Here is a 9,643-nt window from a genome sequence, read left to right on the forward strand (position 1 = left end):
TCTGCAAATAAATTACAAGTAAACATCCAGAAATCCTATAATAAAGCAGGGGACTCGCTTTTCTCAAATTTCGTGGGTAAGTTTTGGAATAGACTCCCCACCTACAACTTCTTCCATCATTACCACTTTTTAAGCACCAACTAAAACTACTCCTTAAGGCACAATGGCTTTACCCTTGTACTAACCCCGATTAACACTAACTGCATAGCATACTGATCATTTTTTTTCTCCCTTCCCAACCATCCACCTAGTAAGATGACTTGGCATCCTCTCACTAAATGATCTTGTACATATGCCATCTATGTTATTCGTGTGTGAATTTTGGTACAAACAAAATAATTACTTAGGGTCTTTCATCTCTTCCCTACCACTCCACGGAACTTAATTCAACCTATATACCTCAGTCAAATTGTTTCCACATCTAGCGTATTGCCACAATTTGCAAACATATCTTTCGGATGCTACATTCTATTTCGTTGCCTGTATCCACCTGTATGCTCAAGTCCACACAAGTATGGGCATGTAAATATGTTTGAGTTGTGCGTTCATGTATTATGTGTGCATGTGAAGGTGTGTAAGCCTACAGCAATATTTTATTCAGTCATTTTTTAGCTTGATATGCATAGACTGTTTTTTCATGTTAATTCCTATTATGTTAACCAAATGCATTATTGTACTACTGATATTAACATGTACTATTTTATGTTTTACATTTACTTTTTTTTAATGTATACTCGTTTAATCTTGGAGCTTTAATCCCCGGGGCCTCTACTGAAAATGGACATGTATCCAGTTAGACTAGCCCTGTCAACAAATGTAAAATAAATAAAAAAACAATTAACGACAACACGCATCTTGTGGATTAACATAAACTGGTTTTCCTTTTGGCAACCAGTGAGAGACTGGGGGCGTTAGGGCATTTATTTTTATATCAACATGTGTTGTACTATTACTATTAGCTGGGTTGGAAATATAGAAAAAAAGTAAAATTATATATATATATATATATATATATACTTTACAAGCGGTTAATGTGACGACCGGACAGTCAAATATAATGTTTAACCTTCCTGTTGGCGCGCAGTACATAAATACATAAAAGTACACAATACATAAATTCCGAAATTTTAATTACACACGCTAGAGGTGAAGACTGCGAAGCAATTATCTAACGTCCATGTTAAAACTTTTTGAACTACAAAAGCTATTATGTACTTTGTACATTAATGTAATAAACTAAGATCTCTCCTACAAACAAAAATGTAACCCTGTATATATACAAGTTCCTCTACGATGTAAAGTAAAACGATTAAGCGAAACTAAAAGAGAAGCAGCTTGGGCAGGACAATAAATCACGTTTATGTTGTCGTCATCTCAATGCAAAACACAATTGAGTAATACACCTCCACCACAAACAGCGTTCCACTACTTCACAACATAGCCGACCGAAGGGTTAAAGGAATGCAACTTGTAGCGAGGGGGGGGGGACTCTTTTTACATAAAGATTAAGGCATACAGCCACTTTTGTTTAATAAGCATTTATTATACATCGGCGAAAGACGCACATTTGTACAACGCGCGTCTGGATGTGAAATTCTTAAAATTAAGACGTTTGCTGTCAGTACATTCTCCCCTCCCTCACTAGTCATTTTGGTACAACCGGCTGTTTCGCTCTGACACAGGTGACGGGGATTGTAAGAGTCGAAATCGGTTAGTAGAACGGTAGTACCCAGTAGGGACACTTGGGGGTTGGGATAACGTCGCTGGGGTAGTTACTCAGTGGTTGACAAGACAGTACTGTTGATGCTGGTAAGTATGTGTTAAAAGTGTCATACGTGTTTAGTACATTAATGAGGTCTCGTAGATGTTGCGTGTCTTTTCTGCTACTCTGCCTCATTGTGTTTACTTTTTTTTTTTACTGCTGATGTAGCGTAGTTTTTCTTTTATGTCGAGGGCATCATTTGGTGTAGTATAGTGTTTTTGTTCTGTTGTGTTTATTTTTTGTGGTCTTTTACTGTTGCAAGTGTGGGAAATGTCATCCCTATCATCGGGTGTCCCGTTTTGGTAATTGATACTTTAAAGGTTTTGATGACTGAGTTCTCATTTACAGAATGAGGGACCACGAAATGCAGTGCCACAATAGTGGTTCCTAGATCTCTCTGAACATGGAGGTAAGCTGTGTACAGATGGGATCAACGGTTTTAGTTTTTGCGGGGGTAGGGAGGCGTCAAGCAAATTGTGTTACATTCTAGGTGTCCGCATCACTGTTGGAGATGAATGGGTAACACTAACAATAATAAATCGCGTATTAAGATATCGCCACGTTTACGCATACATTTGTTAGCAGTTAAATGGGGATTGTATCTTCACCATGCATTGTTTTCAGTGGTACATACATTGCAGTACGACTGAGTTGTGTGTACATTACAAATCTGTTTTAGTTAATGTGTTCACACGACGTCTAGATGAGGAGAATGAGTTCATGAATATCCAGATGTTGCATAATTAATTAAGGGTTAATTGCCAGATGTTTGTTTTTTATTTTACGTGATTTTTCTTTGTGAGTCTGCATTGGTGTTTAGCTTTTATTTAGGTGCAACTGTACATTTCTTGCATGGTCTGGATAAGCAAAAAAAATGTTACACTCATCGTTAGCTAACTGATCTTGTTTTATGACAAATATCCTTTGCACATAGGTGCTGCAAAAGGCTTAATACCTGACCATAATGTGGCTTGTTTACACATTGTTTGTCCTGTATAAACTTTATAAACATGGTTTTGATCAGTGCTGAATGGTTGGTTTTAGTTCCGAAGTGAGGTGAAATACCAGTAGCTTAGCATGCAGAACGATCCAGATTACAAGGCTATGTATATAAATAACATCAGAAACAGGTCCATGCTTTAGTTGTTTTTCGTTATTTTTTTTCAGTGGACACTCTTAATGACGATCTGTATGCATAGACCTAATGAAAACGCGCGTCTTGCTCCAATGGTGGTTTTATGCAGTGAAGGCCAAGTTTGTGTTTAGGATGGAGCAGTAAAATGGAAAGTGATTGCTGTCAAGTATGTGATGTGGTGTTAAAACAGCCCTTTTCTATTCTTAACTTTACCACTTTCAACTGGTTAGCCTAAGACCTCCAAATTAAACATTATCTCTTAATTTGGTAAGCTGTCATGATTTTGGAGGGGAGTGTCAGCATACTTTTCTTAGGGCCAGAATATGGCAGTGATATGTCATTGTAGAAGTATCCATCACAGATGTATGCAAAATGATCATTAAACCTTGGAGTGTGAAGCTGTGAGCTTATCCTTAACATTTGGGACTTCATAGATGAGATCATGAAGTTGTGGGCTTAATAATAAATACCAATTAAATAGCGTAAAGTCTGTATTCTCCTTTAAAGTGCATTGCAATTGCTTGGTTTGTTTTATGATGAAAGCAGAAAAGAAAATTGCACATAACGCATATGTAAATGTGTGTGTGTTGGGGTGCACTGCTTTTAATCGAATACCACTTATTCTAAAAAGAGCAGTAGACCACTCAGTTACGCGAAACACGGTTCAACGAACCAATAAAAAGATTCGCCCCCCCCACCCCCTATTTAAATATACAAAACTCCGAGATCGCACTACAGTGAGGAACAGATACATTTCCTATTCCCCACTGTAGTGTGCCTTCAGGCTATCTGCCCTAGGGCATTTATAAGCCTAGCCAGAGTGTGTTCTGGCTTCGCCACCCAGCATAAATGAATTTTGCTATGCCCTTTTCGAGAAGTTAGCATACTGTGCCTCTGTCTTAACAGAAAGACACATGATAATCGGGTAAACTCTAATTTATCTCCCATCCACTCATCAAGATTCCTCTTGAAGAGAAAATCAATGAGGGACTCCTGGGCTCAACCTGGACTGGGATTTTATTCCAGAGTGAAGGGAGCCTCTGTTATGAATCTGTCCCTCCAGCATGTCCTATTTATTTCAGTGCTGAGGTTCAAGTCTCTCGAGCATGTGGGATTTGGATTTTCTGGAGGTGCAGCATGTCCATTAATTCCGGTTGGACATGGCTTTATAATAGCCAGGCACAGATCGCTTCTGACAAGGCTACGGTATGCCAAATAGGAGTAGAGCTGGAGCTTTAACCAGGCAGCATATGGCATCTGTTTGAGCCCTTTGATCCTGGTGAGGTACTTTGGGTCTTTCCAGTTGCTGCAAATGGTAAGGTACATCCCAAAAGGGCATTGTACTCAATTATGGGCCTGATGAGGATGAGTAAAGAGGCACGTATGACCTCCCTTGATCTAGGGATGTGAATCCCTCTCATGATTAGGTGGGCTATATAAAAATGTTTCTTTTCTAACCACTTTGGCCAATGTTGGTTTTCTTAAATGAGAGATTGTTATCAACTTAGTCCCTAGTGTCCCTAATTACTTCTTCCGTCGATTTCAATGGATTACCACCTGCGTGGTAATTTATGGGCATCTTTGTTTTTGCCAAAGGGGATGACTATACACTTTTGGCGCTTAGCTTGAGGCCATGGCTCTGGCACCAGTTGTCTGTTTCTATGAGGCCCTTTGTAGGATGCTGGTGTTGGCTGGAGAGTCGATTATGGTGCCTTGCAGCTTCATTCTGTCAGCCACAGTCCTTCCATGTTGGCCTGTACTCGAAATATATACTGAAACAAGAGAGGTCCCAGGAGCTGCTTGTGGGATGCCACTTGTAACTGGTTTGGAGTCTGACATGGCTCCAGCAATTCTAAATCCATGTGGGTTCTGTCCTTGAGCCAGTTTGTAACCCATCTAGTGACATAGGGTTTATATTTAAGCTGGTGAGCTTATCTATAATGCCCGGAGTGTGGTATTGTATCAAGGCTTTTACTGAGGTCCAGGTAGGCTGTGTGGACCACCTTCCCTCATCCAATGGCCTTGGTGACTGTTTCAAAAGAAATCAACCGTGGTTTAAGATAAGCAGGATTCTCCCTGTTCGTTTCGAACTGCAGGATCCAGTGTCTGTAGGTCCCCAAGCATCTTTATTTATGAGGTCCATGATGATCCTTTCCATAGCTTTGCAGACTAAGCTAGGGTCGTGGGCTTTATGGGCTGATAGTTTCCAGGATCCGAGGCACCACCCTTGTGGAGAGGGACCACTGTTGCTGCACGCCTACTCTTTGGGCTACATATCCTGTAGTAAGGCCATTGGAGATTGAACAAGAAGTTTTATGTTTGGGTTTAGCTCTTGAGTTCATGTAGTGGACGCAGAGCCCGGGACACCGTCTTGGGTCCCATTGATGCTGTGTTTTTGCTTTGGAGGGCTGCCTTACCTGAGCATCTGAGATGTCAGGGGCAGCACCTCTGCTGGGATAGATATTTTGCCCTTTGTTGTGGGAGTGGGGAGAAAGGCACTGCTAGGATGTTGGCAAATGTCTGTGGTTCAGTGTATTTTGTCATTTTGACAAATTCTGAGCATATCTGGGAATTCCCACCCAGGTTCCAACATAACTAATGAAAGCCTTGTGATTATCCTTAGTGTCCTGTGCAATTTTTCTCTCGGGTTGGCCTTTAGACGACATTTTTAAGGCTCCATAGTTTTTGTTAATACTGATCAGAGATGCTCTTCCTTTTGGGATTTTGCCTCATCATGCAGTAGCCTTAACTCTGTGGTAGAAGGAGCTGAGGGCTAACATGCCCAGACAGGACTCCACTGCCTTTGGAGGATTGGGTCTTGGTTTTATCTGGGATTGGTGATGCCGATCCATGCATTCCTGAAGGTGTCTATAGAATGCTGCTTATAAAGGATTCTGTGTCTGGGGCCATATTTTCCACAGGCCCGCTTTGAAGGATCTCCACCGGTTTTGAGGAGTGTGGAATTTGCTTCAGAGAAGGTTTTCACTGTGGTTTTCTTGGGCAGGGGTGGGGAATGGATGTGAATATCCAGTGAGATTAGTTTATTGTCTGATTCACAGTGAGGGATACACTTGGTCTGAGCATAGGATTCTAGGAACCTTGGCCTAGGGGTGTTGGAGCTTGGTGAGTAATGCTTCCAGTCTATGTTTGGGTAGTTGGAAGTCTCCAAATATAATGGTGTTTGGAGAGACCTTCACTTTCCCCAGGAAGGCCGAAAGTGGGTTCCTGGGTTTGGAGGGTGGCTCCAGCAGGCTATAAACTGTAAGGCAGTTCTACCCACTGTTAGATGCACATGGATATTCTCTGATGTTTTGTGCTGTGCCACCAACCTGGAGGTGTGGGTATCTTTGACAAATATTGATGTTCTCCTTGTGGTTCGGGTCCAAGTTTTGGGCCAAAAGCATGGTATGAGGTATAACCTGGTAGTGCTGGGGTGCCTCTGAGCCTTGAACTAGTTTATGTTACTGCACAGATATCGTATGTTCTCCATGCTAAGGAGAGTTTTGGAGTGCATGCATCTTGATGTTTAGACTTCACAGGCGCTTGAGTAGCACATTACTCTTTAGTTTCTTATCCCTTGTGATACCTATGGAAGTGGGTTTTGTCTTTTGAGCCTTGCCTAACAAAAGGCACATATGTGGGGTGAGCCTTTGCCAACATCCGAAGCTGTGACAGGTGCCAAGCCGTCCCCAGCAAAGAATCATGTGGCTTGTCGAACGGTTGTCATCCCAGGCTGACAGGCATTCAGATCCCCTTTGAATGACACCACCAATTGTTGAAATTGATCATCTTGTCTTCATATTGTGGCATCATTCTTGGTGAGGTAAGATGCTCAAGGTCCGAGGGTCATACTCAGACCTGGGCTACATGCCTCAGGTTAGCTCCTCCATGTCTCTTTCATGTAGTCCAGGGAGTAATGCCTCAGGTCATTCACACTGCATGGACATACCGACTGAGTCTTGTTGCTCTTGCCTTGGAGTGACCTGAGTGCTTGTGGGTTATGTGGCGGATCCTAGGCGCCGGACAGAGGCAGCTCACCATGACCTTCCTCCTTGTTCAGCCTGGTGGCCGGGACGCGCCTGGACTTAATAGAGTCACCTATTACAAGTATCTTGGTGTGTTGTTTAGCCTATGCTGGCTGTGACTGTTTGGCACACTGGGCTTTGTGAGCTATGTGTTGCACATGTTTTGTTTTGGGGTAGTGGTTGGCAGGTCTGTTGCTTTGGTATTAGGCAGATTTTTATTTAGAGAGCCTCTTTGTGTGTTTATGTGTTTGGTTTTGCTGTGTCGTGGTAGGTCTATGTGAGACTGGAATTGTTAGTGAGTTAATGGTTTCCTTCTCCTTCCCTGACTGGTTACACCAGTACCGGAGAGAGCTTAGTATGGTTGCATCTCTCAAATTTGTTGGGAGGAGGGTTGTCTGTGTTACATGAGGGTAGCGCTGTTCATAATTCACCCAGCTGGACTGGAGATTGACAACTGACCTTTGGACATACTAGAATAGTGATTAAATTCCTTTATAATTGAAAAAAGGGACTTAAATGGGGAACAAGGTACCGCGGAGTTTGTGAGGGGCTTTTAATTTTTAGTGCTGACTTATATAATTGCTTTTAGTATGAGCAGAAGTGCCAGGCTTTAGGTAGAATAGGGTAGTTTATTATGAGAACTAGATCAGTTCGGCGGGAAAAAGTGAAGAGTGGAGCTCGAGAAATGGTTTTAAACCCAATTAATGAGCATGCCCGACAAGCTGCTCTATGGGCATAAATCGCCGAAAGCCATGCCAAAGCTATGAGTTTTATACAGGGGATCTCGAAAGAGTAGCTAAATTGGCCCAATAAGGACGGTAGATTCTTGTGCTGGGAACACTCCTCCGAGGGATAGATATGGCTGCTCTAGGGGTTCCCCACTGCCACTGGTGAACAAAGAAGCCTCCCTTATCCAAGAAAGGAAATGGGCAACACAGGAATATCTTTAAAAGTCCAGAATACAGCAAGCCTAACTAATTTGGACTACTCTAGGCTGCAGGGAAAGACAGGAAACAAGGATATTTTTTTCTTTTTTGCAACAAACGACAGGAAAATGCAATAAATATGTAATAATACGGGCTATTGCGCACTTGAGTGTAGCCTCAACAGGTATATGCACACAAACAGGACAAACTTTAAAGGGAGTGGCAGGTGCAAAAACAACTTTAAACAGTTAAAACAGTTCAAGAAGCAGAAATACTTGGTAGCTTTAGCTAAGATCGGACAGTACGACCCAGAGCAGTAGCAGTGAAAAAAAGACTCTATATCAGGTTAGCATGATGGCTCTTTTAGCCTCTCTGCTGCTAGCACCACTCTGCGAGGACCACAAGGAGCTTAGCTGAGTAGTAACAAGCGCAAAAAAAGTGGGTTTTATACAGGGGACTTGAATAGCTAGAAATTGGCCCAAAAGCTTGAACTATCAGAATTCTTGTGCTGGGAAGATAGGCTGCTCTAAGCTCCCCAAATGCTGGTGAACGCTCCCTTTATTCAAGAAATGAAATGGGCAACTACAGAACTTTTCCAAAGTCCGAATACAGCAAAGCCTGTATTTGACTACTCTAGAGTCAGGAAAGAACAGGAAACAAGGAGGATTTGTTTTTTTTTGCAACAAAACAGCAGGGAAAATGCAATAAATATGTAAATATCAGGCTTTATACTTGAGGTGTGTAGCCTCAACGAGAGAAAATGCAATGACAAACTTTTAAAGTGCAGGGTGCAAACAACTTTAAACAGTTTAAAAACAGTTCAAGAGGTAGAAATACTCTGCAGTTTAGCTTAGATCAGACAGTTGCCCAGGTAGAGGAAAAAACACTTTTCTCAGCTCTTTTATCTCTGCATAAGCTAGCACCACTCTGCAGGACCACGAGGAGCTTGGCTGAATAGTAACAAGCACAAAAACTGTGCCATAAGTGGGTTTTATACAGGTAGACTTGAAAGAAGCTAGAACGGCCCAAACGGCCAATAATAACTGACCATTTCCTTGTGCTGGCATACACTCCTCCAGGAATATGAATGGAGCTCTAAGCTCCCACTGCCACTGTGGTGAACAAAGAAGCCTCCCTTTCAAGAAAATGAACACAGGATCTTTTCCAAAAAGTCCAGAATACAGCAAAGCCTGTATTTGGACTACTCTGTAGGTCAGGAAAGATGGAAACAAGGATCTTTTTGAGCTCTTTGCAACAAACAGCAGGAAGAAATGCAATAAATACATAACACAGGCTAGCGCACTTCTGAGTGCAGTAGCCTCAACAGGTAAATACGTAACAAACAATGGACAAACTTTAAAAGTGCAGGTGCAAAAACAACTTTAAACAGTTTAAAACAGTTCAAAAGAAGCAGAAATACTTCGCAGTTTAGCTAGATCCAGATCGCTCAGGTAGTAGCATGGAAAACACTTTAATCAGGTAAGGGCAGTCACTCTTTTAGCCTCTCTGCTGCTAGCACCACTCTTGCAGGACTCATGAGGAGTTTGGCTGGGTAGGGTAACAAGCGCAAAAACCGTGCCAAAGCGTGGTTTTACAGGACTCTGAAAGAGGCTAGAAATTACCGCCAATATACTACCAGATTCTTGTGCTGCAACACTCAGGGGATAGATAGGAATGCTCTAAACTCCCGCACTACAGGAAATGGGCAACACAGGAACTCAAAGTGCAGGAAATACAGCAAAGCCTGTATTTGGACTACTCTAGGTCAGGAAAGGGGAAACAAGGATAATTTTGT

General features: G+C 42.1%; 1 protein-coding gene across 1 annotated transcript in view; it reads left to right on the forward strand.

Moving 5' to 3' along the window:
* The first annotated feature begins 1,628 nt into the window (after window positions 1-1,628).
* CCHR1.PART0H21orf91 (chromosome chr1.part0 C21orf91 homolog) overlaps window positions 1,629-9,643 on the forward strand; it is a 593,157-nt gene continuing 585,142 nt past the window's right edge. The window contains exon 1 of the mRNA XM_044068793.1: window positions 1,629-1,809. Within this exon, the coding sequence (XP_043924728.1) occupies window positions 1,804-1,809 (6 nt within the window). The 5' untranslated portion in view covers window positions 1,629-1,803. The remainder of the gene's footprint in view (window positions 1,810-9,643) is intronic.

This window comes from Protopterus annectens, chromosome 1.part0 (genome assembly GCF_019279795.1).
Source record: "Protopterus annectens isolate FY-2018-M chromosome 1.part0, PAN1.0, whole genome shotgun sequence".
Taxonomy (NCBI): domain Eukaryota; kingdom Metazoa; phylum Chordata; order Ceratodontiformes; family Protopteridae; genus Protopterus; species Protopterus annectens.